Source organism: Aphelocoma coerulescens, chromosome 1, assembly GCF_041296385.1.
Source record: "Aphelocoma coerulescens isolate FSJ_1873_10779 chromosome 1, UR_Acoe_1.0, whole genome shotgun sequence".
Taxonomy (NCBI): domain Eukaryota; kingdom Metazoa; phylum Chordata; class Aves; order Passeriformes; family Corvidae; genus Aphelocoma; species Aphelocoma coerulescens.
In genome coordinates, this window is record NC_091013.1 from 87,103,295 (window position 1) to 87,130,270 (window position 26,976).

General features: G+C 41.5%; 1 protein-coding gene and 1 long non-coding RNA gene across 3 annotated transcripts; one reads left to right on the plus strand and one right to left on the minus strand.

The window, feature by feature from the left end:
- The first annotated feature begins 3,988 nt into the window (after positions 1–3,988).
- Positions 3,989–25,685, plus strand: PCF11 (PCF11 cleavage and polyadenylation factor subunit). 2 transcript variants are annotated; one of them, XM_069015876.1, is made up of 16 exons: positions 3,989–4,464; positions 9,186–9,311; positions 11,578–11,766; positions 12,151–12,342; positions 13,146–14,254; positions 14,516–14,705; positions 14,799–15,432; positions 15,515–16,992; positions 18,306–18,393; positions 19,122–19,241; positions 19,768–19,876; positions 21,019–21,202; positions 21,604–21,759; positions 23,294–23,386; positions 23,936–23,971; positions 24,570–25,685. In XM_069015876.1, the coding sequence occupies exons 1-16, from the start codon at positions 4,276–4,278 to the stop codon at positions 24,777–24,779; spliced, it is 5,103 nt and encodes a 1,700-aa protein (XP_068871977.1). In that variant the 5' UTR covers positions 3,989–4,275; the 3' UTR covers positions 24,780–25,685. The 2 variants fall into 2 exon arrangements, with proteins under 2 accessions (XP_068871977.1, XP_068871981.1); XM_069015880.1 differs by lacking the exon at positions 9,186–9,311.
- Positions 24,719–26,686, minus strand: LOC138110702 (uncharacterized). Its single transcript, XR_011151016.1, has 2 exons — positions 26,622–26,686; positions 24,719–26,363 (listed from the first exon to the last, which is right to left on the minus strand). It is a non-coding gene; the product is annotated as an uncharacterized lncRNA (long non-coding RNA).
- Between the last annotated feature and the right edge of the window lie 290 nt (positions 26,687–26,976).

Consider the following 26,976-nt stretch of genomic DNA (forward strand, 5'->3'; position numbering starts at 1 on the left):
GCATAAATAAAGATGTGCTTCACAAAACTTACTGTCACATCTCTGGGTGTTATATCCACATACCAAATACTAGGTTTGATAATACTGTCCAAAATATCTCAGACATCTACTTTTCTTTTTTTTGTTTGTTTTTAATTGCCATGGTATTTAGTGCAGATTGACAAAGACAGTAATATTTAGATTCTACAGTTTCTTTCCTATCTATCCTTAGTCTTTGATCTTGGCTCATTGCTGTTTGAGGTCTGTCTGATCTCCTGTAAAGATGAACCCATAGCAATGAAAATGTTACAGAGATTACATGCTGCCAGGACTATCTTGCAAAGCTGTGAAAGGCAATACAGATTAGTACATTTGTCTAGACATACTAAACATATTTTTCAGTATGTCTGTATTTGAATTTTTCCTAATAATCAACCCAGCAAATGATCTTTTACTAAATATATTTATCATGTCTTAAGAATTTTTGAGGCTATGAAACCCAAACCATGTAAGAAAAGTTACAATACCTAGAATTTTGTAAGTAAAGAAGTGTTAGTAGATAGTTCCTTCATCATGCATCTCCAATTCACCTCTATTCACCGGAAAAGTAAACTGCAATTTTCTGTGCTTCCACAAATCCACAATTCCAGCGTTTCCTATATTTTGACCTTGTGAACAAAACTAGGCTCTCCGCATTCAGAGCAGCCCAGGTGCTTAGCTGTAAACAGGAGATAATCCAGTTAGAAAAAGCTTGTGGTTATTTGGATAGAGGTCACCAAGGTACAACTCTAAAGGTGAATAAAAGTGAGACAAGCAGCCTGACACCTGTGTAACCCACAGAAGGAGTAATCTGGCTGGCAGACAACAGGGGCTTGGTTTACATTTAAAAGTTTTGCTGATTTAGCAATAGCAGGATGTAACAACTCTTGCCAATCAATACAGCTTTGCCAGCAAAAACCCACAGGTGTGGTTTCAACAGCAAAACACCCTTTGCAGTTCTGGTATAAACAAGAGATAGTTACTAAAGCAATTTAAATTGGATCCTGTCACTAGGAGGGTTTACCAGGTCTTCTACTGCAGCTACATTGGCAAACCTCTCTAGTCAAGGCTGTTCCAGAAATCAGCTGCTGGAGAGTGCAAGGCTGGTGACAGCAGAGGCTTGAAGAAAGTGTAAAGCTTTGCACCGTCTGGGAGGCCCTCCGAGAAACACGGCCTGCTTCCTTAAAAGAATCTCAGCTGGAGAACAAAGGACTTCAGCTCATACATGGAGGGGTAATTTACATCTCATTAAACCAATATTTAAAAATCGACACTGTGTTTGTTTCTCTAGTGTCTGTGTTTTCCTCTTCCAGATATGTCAAAAAGGATGCATTTTCAATTAGGTTTTTTTTTTTTTTTTTCCACTTTTCCAGAATGAAAAGCAGCAAGAACATTTCTGGATGCCTAGAGATCCTTCTCCCCCCCACCCCCATCCTCATATAGATTGAAAACAGTTTAAAGGAATTTTATTAAACTTCCTAAGAAAATTCATCTCATAACAAACACATAAACACAAGCATGACTGTTCTCAACTACAGATGTTTTGGAATGTAATAAATTCCTGGAAGGTGTCTTACCTTGATATGTTTTCTTATGTAGTACTATAATTTCATAACTATCCAGCAAAACTTCCTTAATTATCAGTTGCTGGTGATTCTCAAGTCATGTGTGCTATATGTGGGTCTAGTTTAGAAGCTTTTTAGTGGGTTTTATGCCAGAAAGACCTATATCTGCATCTATAAAAAAACCCCAAATGACCCAAATACCCAAACTTTATCTGACAGCCATGTCAACTGTGATAAGAAGCAGTGGAGTACAGCTGCACCAGAGGCATTTCTAGGTGATGCTTTCAGCAAAGCTATGCTTTAGATAGGAGGTTCAAGAACACACGTATGAAGTGTGCTTTTGTAGGCGTAGAGAAACCCACACTCTGCACACACTGCTGGTACCACACAATTCCTGTAACAACAAACATAAATAACATAAATAATAAACAATTCCATACCAATGAACAACTTTTCATTAAAGAGCCCCAGGATAGACTCAATGGGTATTCTTGTGCCATTCTTAATGAGCTGTTTCAAAAATTGCTTAGAGCGCAGAGTATTCCCACGACTCATTGGCACATGGGGGCCTCACGATCAACTTCTCACTACCAACCTGGTGACATTGCTGAGGTACCACTGGCTTCACATGAAGACTGGTGAAGGAAAACTAATTTTACACTAAAACACGAGATCTGCTCGGGCACATTGGGTGTACTCAGTCTCAGGAAGACTGTGTTCTGGAGGCAGCAAACTGCTTTGCTGCACATCAGGCTCGGTCCTTTCCTGATTAGTAAACAGCAAATCTGGTTTTGAGGGTGGCCTTGGACCACATGGCATTCTCATCACGGCTGTTTTGCTTCTATTGTTGGTTTTGCTCCTGTAATTAATAGGAACGAGCATTCTAACTTACAGACACGGACGTTGGAGGAGGAGCTAGATTTCCCCACCCCCACATTTTTCCCCTAGCAGCAGAACAGCGTGTTCTGTTTTTGCCAAATAAACTGGGTATACATTATGGCTTGATTCCTGGTACATAATTAATATTCTTCATAGAGAGTGTGTCTTCAAACAGCTGGCTAATAGTTACGCTCAGAAAAGGTCTTGTGATCCCAGCTTTGGTCAGCCAGAGATGGAAACTTCAGTTTTATTTTCTTATCTTGTGGTGACACACTGTAAAGGCGAAGTCGTGTGTTCAAAGTACAGCCTTTTGAGGCTTACAGGAACAAACATGAACATGCAATTCAACAGGCAAATAGAAGAAGATGCTGTTGTATTTCCTGTTCCCTCCTTCCCTGTTTTTCATAAAGGGGATACAAACATGAACACAGAAACTAAAATAAATTTTTAGTCAGAAAAAACAATAAGCAGCAGTTCTTGTCAGAAATGTGCCAGGTTTACGTTCTTATTTATCTTTCTGCTATATTTGCAGAATATATGTATGTGTTTACATATATATAATTTGCACTTTAAACACGATCCCACGTGTTTTTTGCAGTGTATTTTAACGAAGCATTCACCCCTTGCCTGGTTTCAAATGCTGACAGTTCTCCAGTTACCAAGGAATATGAAGTGCGGGGGGGGGAAGGAATGGCTACACCTGAAAATGCTTTGCAAGCAAATTCACTTCCAAGAGGTACCTTTGGGCAAATCTCATGACCAAGGAAGGGCTGGTTTTGTTACTTTTCTCTCTCGCTCTTCCCTACTCCTAGATCTGTGTAGACCTGGAAACACTGGTGTGAGGGTGACTGGTTAAAAGGATGGCATCAGAGAAACAGGGACGGCAGGGGTGCTTGCTGAGGCGAACGAGTCGCAGAATCACGGCATTGCCAGGGTTGGAAGGGACCTCTGGAGGCCATCTATTCCAACCCCCGCACCAAGTCAGGGTCACCTAGAGCAGGTGACACAGGAACACCTCCAGGTGGGTTTGGAATGTCTCCAGAGAGGGAGAATCCACAAACCTCCCAGGACAGCCTGGCACCCTCAACGTAGAAGTTCTTCCTCATGTTGAGGTGGAACTTCTTGTGGTTTTGTTTCTAGCCACTGCTCCCCGCCCAGTCACTTCCCTCGCAGCACAGAGCACCCAGGGCCCCGGAGAGCCGCCGCTGTGGGGGGGCCGTGTGGGCCGAGCCGATGGCGGCCGGGGCGGGCCCGGGGGGAGGCGGGGCTGCGCCGGCACCAATCAGCGCGCGGGGCAGCGCGGGAAGGAGGGGGGAAGCGGCGGGCGGGACGGGAGATGTGGCCAATGGCGAGTCGGGACGCGCGTGCGAGAGCGGGTCTTGGGCGCAGGAGCCCATCAGCGAGGAGGAAGGGCGGTGCCAGCCAATCGCAGGCCGCTGTGGTGACGGGCGAGCCAATGGCGAGCCGCGCAGGCGGGGAGCCAGCCAATCAGGGCGCGCCCGGCGGACAAAAGGGGCTCTCCAAAGCGCCGGCCCCTCTCCCGAGCACAATTTCACATGACGCAACGGCTGCGGGAAGCGGTCCGCGAGCCGTGCCCGCCGCCGCCATTTTGTGAGCGCGGAGACTGAGCCGGCGGCGGCCCGAGGAGCGGCGGCACCGGCAGCGCAGCCAGCGGGAGCCGCAGCGTGGAGGATGCGGTAGACGAGCCCAGCGGCAGCGGCGGGGGGGCGGCATCGGCATTGCTCGGCGGCGGCGGCGGGGGATCGCGGGGAGGGGGCTGTCGGTCGGTGGGTCGGGTCCTGGTCGGAGCAGCATGTCGGCCCCGGAGAGCAGCGCTGGCAGCAGCGAGGCCCGGGAGGACGCGTGCCGCGACTACCAGTCGTCGCTGGAGGACCTGACGTTCAACAGCAAGCCGCACATCAACATGCTGACCATCCTGGCCGAGGAGAACGTGCCCTTCGCCAAGGACATCGTCTCCCTGATCGAGGCGCAAATCGCCAAGGTTTTTATATTCCACCGACTACTACTCCTACCTATACTGCTGGGGGGACCGGCCGGGGCAGCGGGGTAGGGCGGCCTGGGGGCCCGCAGGAGAGGCGCGGGGGGAGCCGAGCGGCGGAGGCGGGTCAGGGGGACACAGCGGAGCCGGGGGACGAGAGGGCCTGAGGCCCGGGAAATGGACGAGAGAGAGAGAGAGAGGCGCGGGTGGGGTGGGCATGGCTGGGGTGGGGCGGCGAGGGGGTTAGGAGGTAGTGCCGGGGGGGGATGTTGGTAGTGAGGGGTGAAAAGAAAGAGCAGGATTTGGACGGAGTTGGGGGAGGACGGGGGTCTAGGAGGCTGGGGGTCGCCGTGGGGGAAACAGGCGGAGGAGGGAAACGTGTCTCAGCTGGGATCAGGGAGCAACGGGGCGAGGCGGCGGGCGGGGGCTCCTACTTGCATCGCGAAGCTTAAGGCTGCTGCTGCTGCTACTTCTACCCTCCCACCACATAGGGAGCAGGGGACTCGAGGGAGGGGAGCAACCCCCAGACCACCCTGTTGGGAGTAGGGAAGGGTTTGGGACTCGCCCCAGGAAGAGCTGAGGGAGGAGGGCAGCGTGGCTCGCGCTGTGAGCCCCGCGTAAATAGCAGGCACAACATGGCGGCCCGGCAGTGACTGGGCAGCTGCACTTCCTCGCCCTTGGAACGGGGTTTTCCCCCGACACGGAGCCAGGATTCGGTGTCCGAATCTGGTGTGTAAACCCTTGGATTTAGGCGATTTCGACAGTAGGTGGGTAGTGCAGTCATTAGAGAGGACCTGAGCGGGGAGATCTCGTGGAGAGTTGGGGTTTTCTTGGGGGGATAGTCTAAAAGGAAAATAAGGTTAAGTTTCTAGAACGCAAGTTGTCCGCCTCTGAAAGGCTAATTATAGTGACTTTTAAGTATTAGTTAAAGCTATTTCTCCAGTGCGGTCCCTGTGAGAGATTAATTGAGGGGTGGGGGCTCCCTTATATCGTAAAAAAGTTTGTGGGTGAAAGGTGATCATCTCCTTCGGTTAGAGAAGTGTGTGTGGTGGTGATGGGGGTTGTTTTGCTCTGCCTCATTAGAGAAAATTCTGTGGGTTTGGGATAATCTGTTTGGATTTCAGGTGATCTGTGCCCCGAGTAGCACTAGTGTTGTGTGCGTATTTAATTTATTTTGGCTAGAGAAGTTTATTGGTTGAGGATGTGGAAGAAGAAATTCTCCCTGACTGTAGAAACTGCAGCAGCCTGTAGGATCTAACATGGCGTCTGAAAGGCACATGATATAAAAAGGGAAAGAGGAGGCTCCCTCTGAGCCCAGCCCAGGCAGTTGCTGACATCAGTCAGCCACTGCACATGCATGGGGGTTTGCAGCACCTTTTTAGCGAGCATTTTAGAAGAAAAGGGTTCTTCTTTCAGTCCCCCATCCCGCCCCGTATTCGTGCCAGCCACCCCTCCCCCGTTGTTTCCCTTGCTCCCTCTGATCTCAGGTGTTAAAAGGCTTTTTTCCTTTGGCTTTAATCGTGGTTTATAATGGTGAGAATTGTATTATCTAATGATGGGGGTGGGAACGATCTTTTAAGGTGCTTAATCTATCTTTCTATCAATGCAGGGATGTCTTTTAGTGTGCCACAGACCTCTTCCAGTCTAGTTTTAAATGCTGCCAGTGGCTGAGTTTTGCCATTCCTTGGGGAGGTGACCTCATAATCTAATAGCTCTCACCATTATATTTCCTAAAGGGCAGTGGATGTGTAAAAAAGGATTTGTGATGAATAACAATGCTGTCAATTTTTTTTTTTCATTTCTGGGTGATTTAGAACCTGCCCTGAAGTGTGGGGTTTTTTTTTCAAAAGATGTCTTAAAACCTGTATCAATGGTTAGTTTTGCCTAGTTACTGTTTATGACTGTAGTTTATTCAAGGCAAGTTTTTAGTTGTTTCTGGGAAAGTGATCTCCTTTACTAAGCCACTTTTAAAAAGTGTTGCCTGGAGACAGTTTGTTTAGTGTAAAACTTGAGTGGTCTGCTTTACAATTTAATAAATGGTTCTGAAATGTGTGACTGGTATTATAAAATTTGTAAATAAAAAGTGTGAAATATGTATTTGTCTTTTTATTTACCATTGTATAGTGCAGAATTTGTTTCCAAGACCCATTTTGTATACAAAGTTGCTTTTTTTTTTTTTTAAACAATTTTTTTCACAAGTTTGTGACTTGGGGTTCAATTGCCAGATATTATTTTAAACTTGAATCTTCTAGGAAACTAATAAAAAAGAGCCACACATTTCCAACAATAGCTTTCCTACGTTATTTGAAGGAACAGTGGGAGTTTTGTAAAGAAGTCTTTAATATTATGCTGATGAGCTCAGAGTTAGTGTTCTGCGTTCTGGTGATTATGCGGCGCCTCCCTCCTTTTGATTAGTGTCGTGCGGGCATCTTTCTTGCTTGGGGGTATTGCAGAGACCTCCTGAAAACAAAATGCATTCCGGTCTGGGATTCCCTTTTGTGGTTATTGAAATACGTGCTAGATACCTTGACATAATAAACACTTTCAGAAGGAAGACTTAAATATTCCAACCATATTTAAGTCACGTTTCTTAAAATGCAACACCTGAATAGCTTATATTTGAAGCAGGGTACGCTGCTCAGCTGCTAATTGTGCTCCATAGTTGGAAGTAGGCTTCCTTACCTAGGTTATGGTGTTTCCATGTATGATTGCTGTAACAGTCTGATGCATGATGAAAATGAAGTTAAACTTTTTTACAGTGCTTCTGCTACTAATGGTTCCCCTGCATCTCAGACTTCCGGCTTAGCTGAGTATAGTGAGCTACTTTCCTACATTGGTGAAATGGAAGAATATAACTCGGGGAATAGCTCTCGGGCATAGGTACTTCTGGGACAGCTCTTTGTGTCCCTAACAGCTGACTAAAAGTCAGAAATGGTGCGCTGTCATTTTTCTATAAAGGAAGGCACTCAGAACTGGAGTGTTTTTAATGTGCCATTGTGCAGGCTGCTTCAAAGAAGAAGCCAGTATTCCACAGACATTTTAAATAGCTGCAGATCCACAGTCTTTTATGTCTTGAGACTTAAACGATGCTTTTTTTCTAACACTTGCACATTAGGTTGTTTACGGTTCAGTATTCTGTCACAGTGTAAGATTGGCTTCTACTGTGCTGCAATTAGTTTTAGCTAACTTAGCTGTTTTTTTTGTCTTTTTATGTACGAAATGCATCACCTGCCTGTTTCTACCTTTTTCCCGTATCTCCGAAGGTAGTGACACCCCCCCTCGACCTTTCTGCCCCCAACTAACAAGGAGTTCTGCCCTCTTCAATAATAAGTTTCAGGTCATGGTAAATTAATACACATTTAAGGGTGAGGAAACACTCTGATTGCCCATGTAAAAATACTGTTGAGTGGGTGCCCTTCTGTGAACCACCATAAAGGGGAAGGACTTTAATTTAAAATGGTGAAGCAATAGCACTTCACACACTTGTCTGGATAATGGGCCTGCAAAGTAAGGTGTCATTAATTAACCTAGTAGCCTATTCTCTTTAAAATGAGCAGTGAGTGAAGTTATTCTGCTTTTATCCCGAGTTTACCAGATGGTGAATGGAGCTTAAAGTATTACAAGTGGATGCTCTTCCAAGGGGATCATGGTCAACACACGGTGCTTGTGTTGTCTTTCATGTCCTCTTCTGCAAGTCTGTACTTGCTGATGTTTTTTGGAACTTTGCTGTGCCTTCTGCTTTGTGAAAGCCACTGGCAGGCATTAAAATCACTTTTATTGCTCCAGTACTGCTTTTTCTAAATTGGAAGTTGTTGTAGCAGTCCAGGGTCACCACACTTTTATAGCACAAACTTGCTATGAGTTTTGAAAAAGGATTTAAAAAAACCCTAACCAAAACCAAACAACAAAAAACAAGCCTCCTGTAGCAAAGCTGTATCCAGAGTTTGAAGACAACCTTCTATGAAAATGGTGGTTGCAGTTCCTGAGCTTGTCTGTGCGTTTACCCAGTCTACCAGATGATTGAGTTTTGATTGGATTTTGAACTCTGTTCTGACTGCGTTTTTGCATGCACTCTGGAAATCAGAACCATCGCCATCTACAAGTGCCAAGAGAGTGGGACTCCTTGCTCTATCCATTTGGATTACAGTGAAATAATTGCAACCTAATCTCTGTGTAATTTACAAAAGACTGTGATAATCAACATATAATTTACAGCTACAGAAGTTCACTGACTTGGGCTATTTGCCAGAAGTCTAATTTGTGTTCTGTGAAATCCGGAAAAATGCATCCAGGAAGTTTGAATTATAAACGATTTTTAGAAGTTCCTTGAAGTGCTGACAATGGTTTCCTGCTAAATTACTTTCTCAAGGGAATTGTTACACTCGGTACACTAGTGGCAATACTGTCTCGTGGGCTTCTTTTTTCCTCTTTTTTTCCCCCCCTTTTTCCAAAGCTTTGATACACAAACAAATTAACCTAAGGTGTTCCTTTTTTTTTTTTTTTTTTTTTTTGTGATAGACCCACTGCATTATACTTTGAACTGAGTGTCCATTTTTCAGATTAAGTTTTTGTATAAACAAAAATCCCAAGCCAAATCCCTCGGTATTTATAGTGGCAACCAAAAAGAGAGGTCTGTATTTCTGGGATTGGTAATCCCTTTATTTGAAAAGGTTAAAGTATGTTTTTGTTGTACTAAACTTCTCAGTTTCTTCTTATTACTCCAGGCTCCTGCATCAGAGAAGCTACCCGTTATGTACCTAATGGATTCCATTGTCAAGAATGTGGGAAGAGAGTATCTCACTGCATTTACTAAAAACCTAGTTGCAACATTTATTTGTGTATTTGAAAAGGTATATACACTTTCGGAAAAGTACTGTATTCTAAGCAAAATTTGTTCCTGGTAAAATAAGTACGTGCTTTCAGGTTTGGGTTTTCTTGGGTGGTGAACTATACAAATTGATTGGTTTTTATAAATCTCAGTATCCATACTATGGAGGATTATTCCTTCTGCTATCAAGCATGTGAGTGAGCTGAAAGATGCAAAGTGTTACTTAATTTGGTGTATAAATGTCAGTAGCTTTCCTGTCCAGGCAAGATTTTACTAACAGTATTTTGATTATTGATGGCTTAGCTGGATGGACTTCTTGTAATGTATAGACCAATTAATTACGAATGCTTGGTTTGTTTTTAAGATAGTCAATAGTCCTTATGCCAAGAATAGACTGAGAGTTGGTTTCTTGTGGATTTCTCAAAGCCTGTCTCTCCTGTAGTCAGATTTGTCTGATTTATATAATTCACATTGTGCAGAATGAGTGCTTAAACTCCAAGAGTGAGTAGCACTGGCACCTGGTTCTCTCTTGGTGGTCTGTCAGCTGAAAAAAATGCTGTGACTGTGTGGGGAAAGGACTCTAAAATGAGTGACTATATTATAAATAGGTGTTTTAATTTTGTTCAGCATTGAAAGCTGCTGCTGTATCTTTTAATTCTGGCTTTTAATCTTGAAGCCCAGTGAAGTAATTGGGCATATTCCTCAGTGAGGAAAACATATCAAAGTCCAGGTTTTGAAAGGGTGGACTTAAATGGATTTAAGTTGGATCAGAAAAGAAGGGTTAACTTCTGTTGTTTTCTGTATGAGAAAGTGGCATTTCATAAGAAGGAGATGAATAAAGCTTTTGCATATTTATCATTACATATCAGTGAGGATCTGAAATCCCAGTACACTTTGTATATGGTTTTCAGATGTAAAGTGCATGATGAAGTAAGGAATAGATTGTTCTCATGACTGTAGAAGACTTAACTCTTGTGTATAGAGTAGATAGAGATAGATTTACGTGGTTTTTTGGTGTTAAATTGTGAGTGTTCTTCTACTGAATTGCATTTAAGGTTGCAGCTGAATGAAGCTCTGGATAATAACTGATCTTCAGAGTTTTATATGTTAACTTGCTACAAAGCTAACTAGAACTATTAATGTACTAATTAAATGTGTAAAGTGGCAGTCACTTCTCATAGCTTAGTTGGTCATGTTAAAAGATGTGAGTAGAATTCCAGCACAGGCATTGTTACAAATTTGGTTTTATCAGTAAATGGTCACTAAGGTATCTTTAGACACTTGAAGTCAGAACTGTTTGCTCAGTCATTTCTGCACATTTTTGCTGTGAACTTCAGTGAACCCTCTCACAGAAAATTGTATAGAGGCAGCCCCTAATTACTAAGTATGAATTACTTGTATTGAAGCTCCTGCTCTCAAAAAAACAGAACCTCCAAACCTTCCAGAATATTCTGTGTCTAGCTGCAACATTTTAAAATGGCAGCAGAAATCATCTATGTGGGCAATATTTAATGATTGAATTGGGATTTTGTCATTAGGACAGCTGCATGTATTTTGTACTCTAATGGGTTTTTTTATTGTTTAATTGAGCCACTCATGAGATGAACTAAATTTTACTTTATTGTAAATTTCTAATTTAGCTTCCATGAGATAATCCAAACCAATTGTTTGTAAAGCGGTAAAATGGGCCTCTGGTCCTGCAAGTACGCTTGATCTGTGACTCATACATAGATGGGTCTAATTCTGCAGCTGAACTGAAATAATAATTGACTTCATTTTAGCTAATACTCCTTTTATTGCATCTGTTGGGAAAAAATCCTTCAGTGACTAAATAGCTGAGCAAAACACGTTTTTTTCTGTTCAGAGTTTGTTTTTTCTTGATTTGTTTGTCATTGTTACACTCCAGCACAAACACTTGAATAAAGTATTGTCTCAGAGGCTGTTGCCTTTCAATACTTTTGTTACTGTATTTTTTTCCACAGAAGTTGGGCCAGTAAAATGAGAATTTTGCTAATGGAAAAGTTGAAAGAAAATTCTCAGAGCATGGTAATACACAATAAAATCTTCAAATGGCCTTGAAACAACAATTCCACATTTGAATTTCTGTTACTGATCCTGTTGCGAGAGATGTGTGGTCTGCACTGCTTATAAATTTTGCGTAGCAAGTTCAGTATGTTAAAATGGCAAGATAGAAATAGGAAATAAATGAAATCTTAAGTTCTACAGAAAAGTTTAAGAAATTGTTCTATATTAACTTAACAAGCCATAGAATTGTTTTATTGTTTTAGGTGGATGAAAATACTAGGAAAAGTTTATTTAAATTACGCTCCACATGGGATGATATTTTTCCTTTGAAGAAACTATATGCACTTGATGTCAGAGTCAACTCATTAGATCCTGCCTGGCCAATTAAACCTCTGCCCCCAAATGTGAATACTTCTAGCATCCATGTGAATCCTAAGTTTTTAAATAAATCGGTAAGTTTTTCTGCCTTCTGTAAGAACAGATGGTAATACGTGTAGTTTTCATTGTTTGTATGCTGCTTTTTGACAATTTAGAATATTAAGAATGAAGTATCTGACCTTTGTAAACAGGTAAGAGAAATTTATAAATTCAGAATATTTTGAGAGTTTGGTTTTTTTATTTAAAAATTGCATTCTAGGTTTTGGAACATTGAGGAATTTATATTAAATGACCTACACCTGTCAAAGCAGGCAACACGTAGTGGGGCAAAAAAATTGCAGTTTATAACTCCTGTACAAACTAAGTCCCAATACTGGATCATGATAACATTGGAAGGAGATGGATTTAATTGATTTCATTAGGTTTTTAAGTGTAACTTTTCTTTATTTTGTTTTTAGCCAGAGGAATCTAATGCACCTACCTCTGCTGTTACTTCTGGTGCCTCTACTCCTCCAGCTGTTCCTGAAATACAAAAGAATTTGACACAGGAGCAACTGATAAGGCAGCAATTGCTTGCAAAGCAAAAGCAGTTGTTAGAACTTCAGCAAAAAAAACTAGAGCTGGAGCTGGAACAGACTAAAGCACAGTTGGTGAGTAGGATAGTTGATAAAACTTTCATAGTTGGGTGTCTCTTTTGGAGAGTACTTGGCTGTACTGGTAAGTACAGTACATTGGTTTTTCCTCATGTTAGGCAAGTGTAGCTATTTTAGGACTACTAGAGCAATGCAGGGTGATCTGGGGTTCCTGAATGGTTTTTGTTACCATAAAACCCTAAATATTACACTTAAAGGTAAAAAAACCAAACAAACATCTTGTGGTTTGGTTTTAATTTCCCTTCAGAATGATCCCTGACTGTGATCTTCATCTTTCACCTCTTGCAGCTGACATCAAGCTGGGCTGTTTGAAATACCTTTGTTCCTAAGGAACAAGGGAGCCTGATTGATTGTAAACAAAGTCGGTTTCTTGTTTGGATGCTGCTGTTGGGCTTTACGGCAGTAGTTGGAAGTCTTGCTGTGTTGGCAGTTGACAATACAAAATAAGGCATCTTTGAACTGAAGTGTGAAAATAGGATACTTGGCAGCTGAGTTGCCTAGAGCATTTGGAATATATAGGAAAGCTAGCCCTGTAACTGGAACGTGTGCCAAAGTTACATATTTTGCAATATTGACTTTATATACTGATCTTGCATAGTATTTGAATTTGATCTTTTGTAATGGTACTGCATTATTTTAGTGCTTGTAATTTGCAATGAGTGGGTCAATTTCACTTAAATGGCTGAAGCTCGTAACTTTCAAGACATGGCTATTAAAATCTTGTTTTTGAGACAGAATATTAGCACCTCTGGGCAGGAGTTGTGGCATACAGATTAATGCTGTATTTTTTCCAATTTCAGGCTGTATCTCTTAGTGTTCAGCACGGATCATCTAGTATAGCTTCAGTTCCAGCACCTTCCAAGCAACACATTTCTCCCACACCTCATATGACAGTAAAGCCACCTCATCAGACTGCTGTGCAATCTGAAAAAAACAAACCATCCCCAAGTCCTCCACTTCATGATATCAAAATAGTAAACAGGGATCCTCGGCTTAATAGGATGGGCCAACATTCTTCTCATACTAAAGATCAGTCTCATAGGAAAGAATTTTCACCAAGTGTAACCAGTCAGTCTGAGACCAAGGCAAACAAAACAGCACAGGCTGAAAAACAGAACTCAACAAGGTCAGAAAAATCAAAAGCAAGTGAAAAAACCCAGAAGAAAGAACTTGAACAGTCCAAAGCAAAATCTAAATCGCCATCCCCTTTGAAAAATAAGCTGCCTGATACTAAAGATAGTAAAAGCCAGGAATGTGAAAGCACTAAGGTTTCTGACATCAGTAAGCGGGATCCAAGACTGAAAAGACATCTTCAAGATAAGTCAGAGGGGAAGGAAGAAGAGGTCAAAGAAAAGAGGAGAAGTACAGAGAAGAAGGAAAAGGAGGAGCATAAGACCTGTGAACATAGACCAGTGGGGAGCAGAAATAAAGTGATTAACGGTGCTGTTCAGAAACAAGACACGACTGCAGAGGAGTCAGAAAAACAGGGTGGAAAACAAGGAAGATCAAGTAGTAGAAAACGGTCACGATCACGCTCTCCTAAGGCAAGATCACCATCTACACATTCTCCAAAAAGACGAGAGAGGAGATCACCTAAAAGAAGACTTCGGAGTTTATCTCCTACTTCATCAACTCCTAAAATTGGAAAGATACGTCAGATAGGCCCTAAGCAGTCTCATGTTGAAGAAGGCACACAAGCAGCTAGAGATGAAAGAAATTCTAATAAGAGAAATGTTAAACAAGAGGTGCGTGATCCAAGGAGATTGAAAAAAGCCCAAGAAGAAAGACCCCAAGAGACAGCCACCCAGCATTCTGCAAAAGCTTCTCCAGATCCAAAGGAGAACGCAGAAAACTGGCAAGGGTCCAAATCAGGCAAGAGGTGGAAATCTGGTTGGGAAGAAAGTAAAAAGTAAGTTACTATCTTTTTAAACAACTTCTGTGTGAAGTCAGTGGAAATTCTCCTCTTGGCTTCAGTGTAGTTGACTTAGGGAGGCAGTGTTCAGATTATTAAAATTGATAGGTTTAACTTGTTTCTACCAGTGAAATACAGAGATGATGCATACTTAGATTCTAAGGTGATAGTGATGTTTTGCCATGATCAGTTCTAGTAGGAACCATTATGTCCTGAGTAATGAAATAATCTATATTTCACATATATTCTTGTTTTCAGCTCACAGCAGAATGATGAACACCAAGCACTTGTTAAATCCCCTCACCAAAGACACCGGGAAAACTGGCCTGCTAGTAAAGGAATTTTATCACCCCGAGCACCAAAGCAGCAGCACCGGTTAAGTGTGGATGCCAATTTACAGATTCCCAAAGAATTGACATCTGCAAGTAAAAGAGAATTACTTAAGAAGGTAATACTAATAAATTTGCCTTCGTAGAAATGTCGCAGGTATGGGGTTTTTTCTTCTCTTTTTGGAAGTCTAACTTTTAACTTTATGTTACAGGCTAATGACCGCTTAACATCTGGTGAAATAACACAAGATGAGTTCCTCATGGTAGCTCATCAGATCCGACAGCTGTTCCAGTATCAGGAAGGAAAGCACAGATGTAATGTCTGGGATAGCCCTACAGAGGAAAAATGTGGTTTAAAAAAGAAACCTCTTCTGTCGGATGCAGAATTAACATATTATGAACATAAAGCTAAACTAAAAAGGACACAAGTTCAGCATTCATTGTCAAGGCTTGATCTGTTGGATCCTGAGGATATTTTGGATTATCATATACCTGATGCATTGCTTTCTGGAATAGAATGTGAGCAGGCAAAAGCCAAGCGTGGGGTGCAGTTTGACAGAAAAGAAGCATTTGCAGAAAGATCAAGGAGACATTCTCCTGTAAGTGGCACTACAAGACCTTTTGCCGAAAACCTGTCACCACTTGAGAGTCGACGAAGACTTGAAGACCAGCGTGCTACTAAAGGAGCAAGAGGTTCTGATCCTTACGACAGCTGGGGAGAATCGGATGAATTTAGAGATGCTCTCAGACAACAGGGGAAAAGTACAGCAGAGTTCCAGAAAATAGATGGAGATGCACTCTGTAGGTTTGATAATCGTGAGGAAAGACAGCTTCTTGGGCAAGCTGGTATGTGATTTTAACTTTTTATCTCTTAAGTAATTGACAGTGTATTAGTGAGTGGTTACGTGATTTGTTCTGGTTTTTTTAGGTGTTCGAGAGGAACCAAGGTCACCATTCAGTGAACGTTTCAAAAGAGCTAGGTTTGAAGATCCAGAGAAAGCACCATTTCCAGAAAGTCCAGGATCAAGATTTGGAGGTATTGAAGCAAAGCAGAGGATAAGCGCACTGATGGAAGACAGACCTCTGTTTGATGGCTCACCTAGACCGACTGCTGCAAGGGTTGGAGTAGATGGACAAGGAAGTCCTTTTGTTGATGGTCCTGCTGCTGGTTCAAGTTCCAGAATTGATGGGCCAGCTGGACAGGCTGCTATGAGATTTGAGGGGCCTTTGGTGGGGGCAGGTGCATCTCAGTTTGATGGACCAATGGCAGGAGCAGGGGGAGCTGGAGCCCTAAGATTTGATGGGCCACCAGGGCAGCTGGCAGGGGCCCTGAGGTTTGAAGGACCACCAGGCCAGGTTGGTGGAGGAGGTCCACTACGGTTTGAAGGACCTCTTGGGCCTTTGCGGTTTGAGGGGCCTGCAGGGCAGCCTGTAGGTGGTCCTAGATTTGAAGGACCTGGAGTTGGTCTCAGGTTTGAGGGTCCTCATGGTCAGCCTTCAGGTGGTCTCAGGTTTGAGGGACCTCATGGTCAACCTATGGGGCCTCGGGGTCAACCAGGGGGTGGTCTCAGGTTTGAGGGACCCCATGGTCAGCCCTTGGGGCCTCATGGTCAACCAGGGGGTGGCCTCAGGTTTGAGGGGCCACATTTACAGCCATTGGGGCCCCATGGACAACCTGGAGGTGGCCTCAGATTTGAGGGGCCACATGGTCAGCCCATGGGGCCACATGGACCGTCAAGTGGTGGGCTCAGGTTTGAGGGGCCACACGGACCATCAGGTGGTGGGCTAAGATTGGAAGGAGCACGTGGTCAGCCAGGTCTAGGTCCTAGGTTGATTGATGGACCAGTACACCAGGGAGCTGGTGGACTTAGATTTGATGGTCCTCTTGGTCGGGCTGGTCCGAGATTTGATGGCTGTCATGGAGCTGGATTTGATGGTCAGCCTGGACAGCTGTCTCTCCTGCAAAGATTTGATGGAATTCATGGACAGCCTGGTCCAAGGTTGGCACCTGGCCAACAGGCACAAGCAAGATTTGAAACAGCCATACCTCAAAGATTTGATGGACCTCACCAGCCAGCTTCTAGGTTTGACTTGCCCCTTGGCCTTCAGGGTGCACGTTTTGAAAATGTAGCTAACCATCCTGCCTCAAGACTAGAAATGTCACCATATGGACAAGGTGGTCCGTTTGTTGAACATCCTGGCCAGGGCTACAATGGACCAGCTCATGGAATGCAGTTCCAGAGACCTGATATATTTGATGGTTCGCCTGGACCAAATTTCAATGGGCCAGCTGGCCCAGGAGCACAGAACTTCCCACTGAGAGCAGCTGGACATTACTTTGAAGAAAAAGGTCTTCAGGGTCCTCAGTATGGAAATTTCAGTAATATGCCAATGGGAAGTAATCAGGTAAGAGATGATTGCATCAAATAGTTTGCTTGCAGTAGTGTTTTTGTGCAGAGAGTTAGCAGTTTTTCTTCCTGTAAAAATGGAATGTTTTTCTGAAGAGTTGGCAGGCTGAGAGTTGGTTTCAAGCTAAAAAAGTCAGTAGATAATTTAAGAACATGCAGTGCTATTTTTTGTTAAGAATTAGACAAAATAGTGGATCTTAGCAATCACTTCATATTTCAGAATACATCTGTGAAATCATGATTTTTAACATGAGCACAAAACCAGGTAATTGGAAGCCTTTGGTATTTTCATTAAATTTCAACAAAAGTGAATTCTATATAAAGCGTGAAAGATAATGTAAATAAGTGAAGTTTACATGATCAATTTTTCTAAGAGGTGTGAAGTGAGACTTGACCAAAATAATTGTTATCTTTTTGCAGCTGTTAGTAGTGGTGACAAGCCAATTTTAAAGAGATACCCATAACCTGGGAGAATTGAGAAAGATGGGGCTATTGTTGAACTTTCTTGCTCAAAGGTGTTGTCTTTTAAAATTCTCTCAGCACCATCTTGTTTTGTCAGTTCAGTTGTCTTTGCTGTTACCTCTTGGAAATGCTCTGTTGAAAGGGGGAAAAAATGATACTTTACATTGGTGAAACTTTGTATTTTTCATTTGGGGGATAAAAATAGAATGTGAAGAGTTAATAGATTGTACAAAAGCAAGGTAATGTGTCTTGCAGACCTCTAATGGGATAAAGCTTTAAACAGTGTCTAAATCCAGAAAGCAGCCAGTTAAAAAAAAAAAAACCAAACATTTTTATTACAAGTGTGTTAAAATGACTGTTTTTCTACCTACAGCTTACTGTAGCTGATGTGCTGAAAAGTCTTGCTTTCAGGATGTGTGTCTGTAGTGAATGCTGGTTCAGTTCTTAGATAAGAGTTAACTGTGGTATTTGTTAGTAGACATTTATGGATTCCTTGAATTTCTTGAGGAGCTCTCTTTTGATTTAAAAGGAAGTACTGTGTTTGGAAAATGTGATTGCTAAGTAGAAGGAAAGGTGTTGAAGGTGTTGTGGTGGGGTTGGTTTGTTTGTTTTTTAATGTTAGGCAAAATAAGGATATGTTCTGAATTTTCCTGGTGGAAAATGAAAATGGGGAAAGATCATGTAGTAATTTGTGGTCCTTCTCAATACCAAACTGACATGGTTCACTCCTGGAAGGAGTTTAATTATGTGAAATTACTGATAAACATCTAGAAGTTAATAATAAAATGTGAAAAGTAAGTTTATAATCATGTTGTTATACAAAGGATACTTACATGTTTACTTTCACAGGTTTCTCTCATGTCTGCTCAACCAGGACCTTATGGCCAAGGTCAGCAGTATTTGCCAAATCCTGGAAGTTTTGTCCAGAACCCTGCAGGTTTGTAACAACAGAATTCCTTTTATTTCTTTTGGATTGTTCATTCGGTGGTGGCCACAAAAATGATCTTTTTTTAATGTCCTGATTTACTAGGTCTGTGTGGATTACAGGAAGCTTCCTCAGTGAGGTGATTGTAGATGTGGTTTCTGTAGCACCTTCATCTCTTTAGGAGCTTCTCTCAAACATTGAAGGCTTTTGTTAGTTTTCATTAACCACGAGTTTTGGTATAAAGTTGTGCTGAAAAGCCAAAAGATAATTTTGATCTGTTTTTCTGGAAGGCGCCAGTCTGTAGGTCTAGCTTGCTTTGCTGGGGTGTGCAAACATTTCCAGTGTATGAGTGGTTAGTAATGAAAAACTTCAAAAACATAAAAGGTTAAACTAGGTGATGAAGTAGATTGATTGTGGTGAAATATGTAAGTGTGAATCCAGGACAATGCTGCTTTTCAATAACCACCATCCAGCAGAGAGCTGTGTGTGGGCAGCCAGCTTAGATAGCACATCAGAATACATTATGAAGGAAGGGAAAGTCTTGTTACGGAGATTCCCTGTTGCAAGGGAGAAAATTAGCCAAACAATAGATAAAGCAGAGAGTTGGTAAATAATTAGAAACAAAAAATGAAAGAAATGGGAGGCAACAGGAAAACTATGTTGTGAAATACACTGATAAAAGTGAAGTAGATTTCTAATGCTAACCTTTCGTCGCCTTGAATGTCTGTGTTCTTCCCCAGGAGCCCTTCCCCATTCATATCCTGATAACCACCTTGGACAGGTTGATGTGAATGAATTGTTTGCTAAACTGCTGAAAACAGGGATCCTCAAATTGTCTAAAACTGATTCCACTTCAGCACGTATGTAGATTCATTATGTTCTAACTATCCAATTTATCCACAGCTCAAGTGTAAATCTGAGTATACAAATTTTTGTGAGCTTCTGTATGGTTTTTTTTTAAACAGAACTTCATTTTTGGGAAGGAATTTAATGCATGTGATTGAGTAAATTCTTAGTATCTTGTTTAATTCACAGTTCAGCTATCCAGACAAGTCTTTGTCTTTGGTGCTGTGCTTTCATAACTTGTTCTTGATTATAATCAGGGTCTTTTCATCTTCTGAAATATTTCTGTATCTGTGAAGACTGAATTTTGATGCCAAACACTGAGGTGAAATACTGTTTTCCTCAATTGAAATTCTGGCTTAGTTTCTTTTATGCTTCTTTTTAATGGTGTTAGAGGATGACTGACTTAGCTGTTGTGCACTTGTGTTTTACCGTAGTCAGATTGTATTACTAATATTTGAAAAAAATAACTTTCAGGAGCACATAATTTCTTTCTGATGATGTACTGAAATTTTGGTAAAATAATATCTTTATGGTTTCTAGAAGCAAATGAAACATCAGCCCAGCCGACTGCTGAAGAAGAAGATGATGATCAGAATGAAGATCAGAATGTTCCAGACCTCACTAACTTCATAGTTGAAGAACTTAGACAGTATGTATAGTGGAATGGGTTTACAGTAGGAATAACAACAAGGCAGTAGCTAGATAGTTCATCCAAGACAGTTAAAAGCTTTTGAAACCACTTTGTGATTCAGAGGAGGTTAAACCAGTGAGTGCATTGTTTGATGTCAGCCTTGTTGAACTTGAGAAAGGAAAAAGAAAATTAACATGGGAAAACTTAGCTTTATGCAGAGGTGCATGTTGTTACTTAAGCACTTGGGTTTTGACAGGGAATGAAGCCCAGGCCTGGGCTGCATCAAAAGCCAAGTGACAAGGAGGTCAAGGAAGGTGATTCTCCCCCTCTGCTCTGGTGAGACTCCCACCTGTAGTGCTGCTCTGGGGCCCCAACAGAAGAAGGACATGAACCTTTTGGGAGTGAGTCCAGAGGGGGCCATAAAGATGATGAGAGGTCTGGAGCACCTCTGCTGTGGAGATAGCCTGAGAGAGTTGGGGTGGTTCAGCCTGGAGAGGGGAGGGCTCCAGGGAGGCTTTGGTGTAGTCTTCCAGTACCCAAAGGTCCTACAACAGAGGCTGGAGAGGGACTTTTCACAAGGCCATGTAGTGATAGGGCAAGGATAAAGGCAAATGACCTTACGCTGAAGAACAGATTTATTGTAGATAGTAGGAAGAAATTTACTGAGAGGGTGATGGGGCACCAGCACAGGTTGCCCAGAGAAGCTGTGGATGCCCCATCCCTGGAAGTGTTCAGTGCAAGACTGGATGGGGCCCTGAGCAGCCATGGCAGGGAGGTTGGAACTAGATGGTCTTTACAATCCATTGCAACCCAAACCGTTCTATGATTTAATTTTACAAATTTGGTGGTAGCTTGTAAAGCTGGGCCAAATGAAGGCATTGCAATTTGTGCATTATTAGGTGAGAAAAGTTAATAGGAATGAGACGCAGCACTAACATATTTCTCATGAATCATTAATAAGAGCCCATTGGTTTTTGAATGTTTAAGTTGATTGTGCTATGAAAATCAGGATGAATGTAGTCATATAGTGTACTTTTAACTTGGAGCAGATGCATGCTTTTCCCCTGCTATTGTAGGCAAATGGAGCAACTTACTGAGAAACTCCTTACTGTTGCTTTTTAAAGAAATGTTAAGATTTTTTTTTTAATCTCTTTTTGTAGGCGTTATGATAGTGTTATAAATCGACTGTACACTGGAATTCAGTGTTACTCCTGTGGAATGAGGTTCACTACTTCACAGACAGATGTCTATGCAGATCATTTAGATTGGCATTACCGCCAGAACCGGACAGAAAAAGATGTTAGCAGAAAAATTACACACAGGAGATGGTACTACAGTTTAACAGTAAGTAATGCAGTATTTGTGTTGATAAATTACAGGCTGGATTCTGTGTTTTACTCTTGCATGTGCTGTAGGATTGCAGCTGAAATTTGCATCATCACAGGAGTTCGCTGTGATAAACAATGACGTCTTAGATACTTCAAGTAGTCTGCAAATGTGTGTCAGGATACAAAAGGCAGTTGTATGATGAACAATAAACAGTTTAAAGCTGCTTATTGCACTGTTTTCATTCCACTGAAAATGGAATTTGAAGGATAGCGATCTTTTTGGAAAAAGAGTTTCTGAAGTGAGAGTACACTGTTGTGTAATGCTGCATGTGAGGAGTATTTCAGTTTTAACAAAGTAATATTTATTAAATACAATACTTGGGGATGTCTGAGTGAGAATGAAAACTTTTTCCTTAGGACTGGATTGAATTTGAAGAAATAGCAGATCTAGAGGAGCGTGCTAAAAGCCAGTTCTTTGAAAAAGCTCATGAAGAGGTTGTGTTGAAGACACAGGAAGCTGCGAAAGAGAAGGAGTTTCAGAGTGTCCCAGCTGGACCAGCTGGAGCGGTCGAGGTAAGTTTCAGCTTGCCAGGTAACAAGAATCTAGTTTAATCAGCCCAGATAGCAAGAATCTAGTCACTCAAAGGCCTTTTCTTGGTCTTAAAATCAAGAGTCAAACACGGTTAGAAGGGGAAAAGGGATTTTACTTTGGTATTTATTTGGTAAATATTAGTGCACCTTAGGTGCACTACGTCCAGGTCAAATGCACCTCCATGCACACCACGGTGCACACCCCCAAAAGATCTGGTATAACATTATAGGTCTTACTAATTAGCAGATCTATCAAAGATTCCCCAATGAGAGGCTCGAATGAGCCCCCCTCCCCAAGGAGCCTTCCCCTGGATGGTTCTATCTTAGTTTACAGAATGTGTTCTGGAGGGGACCTTGGAGTCTGGGCACACTGATCCCTAACTATGAAGCTTCTAAAATGTTTAGTCTCCTAGCTTGACAAACAAGTCCAAGAATGTAGGCAAAAAGCACTAGGAATACAGAAGTTGTAAAAAGGTATAAAAGGGTATAAAAGAAAAGGCAAAAAATCTTCATGGCATCAGTACTGTATTCTTGTTATTATATGTAGACTGGAATCTTGTACTTGGGCCTTTGTACAGCCCCTCCATAGGGGATGTATTTGTGTATGTAGTGGTTGCTTCTCGGCGCAGAGAATAGTACAAACCACCTGTAGTTAAAATTCTACGCCCATTGGCATTCTGTGGTTTTTAGCAAAACTGAAATGGGCAAAGTGTCTTAATTTGCTGAATGTTTACACAGAGTAAATAGAGTAAGCGATCTGTCCTTTGATGGTTATTTGTCATTCAAACAACTCCGGGGTTTACTGGGTTTTTGGTACTTTCAAACACAAAAATTTCTTTTTTGGTAGCAGATAGGCATTAGAAGAAAGAAATCTCACAATCTGAAAGTAACCAGTAGAACTGTATTTTGGTAGATGAATTGGTGTACAACAAATGTTGTTAGAATTACACTTTAGTTTTACATGCTAAGTCTCTAAGAAACTAGCTATGAAACCACAAAGGCCTTTTTTAAATTTTAAAAAGTACCTTTTGTGCTTTGTTCTCTGAGTTGATAATTTTTCACAGAAGTACTAAAAACGTTAGTACTCCATCTAAAAGTTCTGCCTTTTTTGACTGGAAATTGCAGGTTAAGGGGGAAGAATGAAGATAATGCCATAAATAAAATTAGTTAAATCGCTGTAATGGATTGTCTTACATGAGAGTAAGACAGCATTACATTGTTACAAGGTGCTTTGCAGACTTACTACCTAAAAGGACAAAGCTTACCTTTCTCAAGTGACAAAGAGTATTCAGGGCCAGAGGGTGATCCTTTCTCTGTCTGCAAACCATACTCAATTTTTAATTAAGGTTTACTAATTATTAAAGTGATTTTTAAAGTGTGGAGAAAAGATCATATTCTAGGCTTAACATACTTAATTTAAAAGAGCCTTATTTGACTCTTACTAGGTTCTTGAGTTTCATGTGTTCAATAAGTTGCAATAACAACATTTATCTCTGTTACTACAATAACATTTCAGAGCTGTGAAATTTGCCAAGAACAATTTGAACAGTATTGGGATGAGGAAGAGGAAGAGTGGCACCTGAAGAATGCTATCAGGGTAGATGAAAAGGTAATCTGATCTTATTTATGTGTGATACTGATTTGTAGTAAAACTCTGAAGAATTACAGAAAAAAAAAAAACACCGGGAGAGGTGGCAAGTGCTCTTTTTCTCCTGAAGAATTTCTATTGCAGTTTTCCTGGCTTCCAAATATATAAATATCTCTGCCTTTGGAAGTGCCTGAAATCCTGGTCTCATTGTTATGGGCTCACTAGCTCTCCCTTACACTGCAGTGCTCAAAGAAAAACGGATCACTCTGTGTATGGGTGTAGGTATCAGTTGAATTATTTCTGTATGCAGCTGTGCACAGATAATTCCCACCACTCGCCAGGCTTCTCTAACTCACAGCACTTACCAGCCCTCTGTATGATCATGTTTCCTAAATAAACATCACAACATCTTGTCTCAGGTGTATTTGACACCATACTTATCCTGCTCAGACCATAGTTTTTCTAGATGAATTGTGTGATCATGTGTAATTGACACTGTTCAGTTCATTATCAGTGATCCTGCTGTAGTTTATTTTTACATATTTAAATGTATAACAACTTTTTTTTCAGATTTACCATCCATCTTGTTATGAAGATTACCAAAATGTAAGTGGATCCTTCATATTTTTTCAAGTATTTTGCTTTCAGTTTGTTTGCTTGGTCTCTTGACTTTGCAGGGAGCAGATGTGTTCAGAATGTGCTGCCCATTTTTCTCTTGCCTAAGACTTGGAGGCCTTGGGCATGGCAAGTTTATAATACAGAATTATCTGAGATGCAGTTCTGGTTATGATGTACCGTGACAGCTTGTGTGCCATAAAGCAAAGCCATGGTTTGATGGATTTATTGTGGAGTAATGTGTAATCTTAGGAATTTGTAACAATAGAGTAGATGGGTGTTGGTGTGTGTGACATTTTTAATGCTTTGGGAGTTACAATTGCCCCGAGGGCGGATAGCAGGGAACAGTTCATGGTAATGTGTTAAGCATTTCATCACTGCTTGGTGATACCTTTTCAAAGGAAATGGGGAAAAAGTAATGCTATTAAAAAAATTAAATTTGTTTTCTTAGAAGTTTGACAAAGTAGAAAGTTTGGATTTTGAGTGCCTGACCATCAACACATTTGTGTTTTGAAAAAGGGCAAAAGGAATAAGAAGCTAAAAATGGTTATTTTAGTGTGCTAATGCTACCTTGACTTCGACTTTGCAGACATCATCATTCGATTGCACACCGTCTCCCAGCAAGACTCCTTCAGAAAATCCACTAAATATAATGTTGGACATTGTTAAACAAGAAACAGAAGAGTCCTGTGACTCACCTAAAATCAAAGAAGAACCTGAGGACACGCCTCCAGCCTGTGCAGAAGAGAGCACACCTGCATCTACAGAAATCAAAACAGAACCTGAGGAGTCTGTTTAAATAAACTGCGGTATGATTTTTTTTTTTTTTTTTTACAGAAGAGCTGCTGTGCTAATTCTGGAAGGCAAATACTTTTTATATGAATAAAAATGTCCAACTGAGGCAGGGCCTCAACTGCTGTTTGGTTAATAAATACATTTTTGTATTTGAAATTTCTTATTGCCTGCACAGTTTCAGGTGTCATTGTGTGAAAGTTCTGTAGATGCGTGAAAATTTAATGGTATATGTAAAAATGTAAAATTTTCACTTGTTGAAATGTAAATTATAAATAAAAGATATTTTTGCTATATATGGAGTGTAATGTTTATGCACACCATCAAATAAAGACAGTGTTTCTGTACCTTTTTCAGTTTAAAATGAATTAAAATGAATTTTTGCTTAATAAGATTCAGAAAAATGAAAGCAAGTCTCTTCCTTCAGTTATTCCATAGGTGGGTTATCAAGGGAAGGAGCTTCTCAGACAGGCCTAGATTCCTTGTCTTTTTAAAGTTATTTGAACAAACTTACATATCCAGATGTTAAAAAAAAACAATTACAACAACAAAATAATAAAAAATCCTCAAAAAAACTCACAAAAAGACAGTTCTGGGTAGAAGGGGAACATTTAACAAACCAACCGGAGTGCTTGATTGTGGTGAACACAAGTGCCAACAAAAAAAATTAACAAACCAGGATGCCTGGTAGTTAAGACATTTTTAATGACTTTTTTTTCCATTAGTCAAACTCCAATTTAATAAAGCTGCATTTTCTTTACGTTACAGGGGGGAGTGAATGTAAGAATGCTCATTTGAAACGTGGTTAACATTTTCTTTTTTGTTGCTTATGACTGGACTTAGATGGTAAACCAGATATCCTGAGATGTTAATATTTCTTAAATGTTATAAATAAAACTAAGCATATATTTGAGTGTGAGTCTCTTCCTTTCAATAATGGTCTGTGTGGCTGGTACGTTTGTGGGATTGGAAATAAAGTTGTGTGTTTCAGTATGCATTTGATGTTTTATTCTAACTCTGCTAGTTACTGTGTGTATTTTTAACTTTTTGGGAGCAAGACAGAAGCTCTATTAGTCAGGAAGCAGTGTCACAGTCCTAGCCTGTTATTCTTGCAGCGGGTATACTTGGGAGTCAGAATTCACCCTTTGTGTAAGTAGAAATAATTAGCAGTGCAGGAGCTGTTGGCTGCAAAAACTTCTTCCCATGTTAACACTCAGGCTTCATGCACTTTTTAAGATGTGAGTAATACTTTCGATTCTTTTATTAAGGTTGGAGCTGTAGTTGTGGGCTTACCCTGTTCTAGATATCAGCCTTAAAAATGCTATTTAATTAGAGACCGTCCAGAGGAACCAAAATACAAAATGGATCAGGGTGGTGTCAGTCCACAGGGTTGGTGTGTGTGGCTGCTGGCTGTGCTGAGGAGAGATGCTCCTGTGGTAGTTATTGCAGCCTCTTCCTGGAGCAGAGTTGGAGCCTGGTCCTTTGGTCCAAATATGATGCTTTGTGTCCTGGAATACTGTAAACTTCTAAATCACACCAACTGAAGTTCAGAGAGTGAGCAGAGACGTGATGTCTTTAAATGTGTACAACGCTGTTAAGAAAAGGGAACAAATTACTCTGTCTGCTGGAGATAGAACAAAAAGAGACCTGTAAGTTGCAGAAACAGGCTTTACGACAGCTCTCTAATGACAAAGATAATTAAGCTCTAAATGGTCCATTAAGCTCACTTGGTCCATGTGATTATCACTGCACACCTGTAAATCTGACTGGGAAGGGTTCATCCTGCCTGGAAGCAGGATTCTGGAAATGCAGGGTCCTTTTTTCCCCTCATCAAAAGAAGCCGGCTTACCCCCGGGGCACCAGCTGGTTTTGACTAAGGGAACTGAGGAGCAGGATCACACGTCACTGCAGGAAAGAAGAGAGAGAGATTCCCACAACGTGACCGATCGTCCAGAGCACGAGCTGGTTCAATACGTCTTGGTCAGTGCATCACTGAGGGTTCAGAACTGGTATTTGTTACATTTTTCCCGGGGAGCGCCAGGAAGGCTGTAGCCCAGGGCTGCCGAAAGGCGCGGAAAGCCCCGGGCAGCTGCAGCGCAGCCCGTGCGGCCGGAGCCCTCCCGCTCCCTCCCTGCGGCAGGGCCGGCCCGGCGCCCACGCCCCTCCCGCCCCGCCCGCCATTTTCCTCCCGCGGGAAGGGCGAG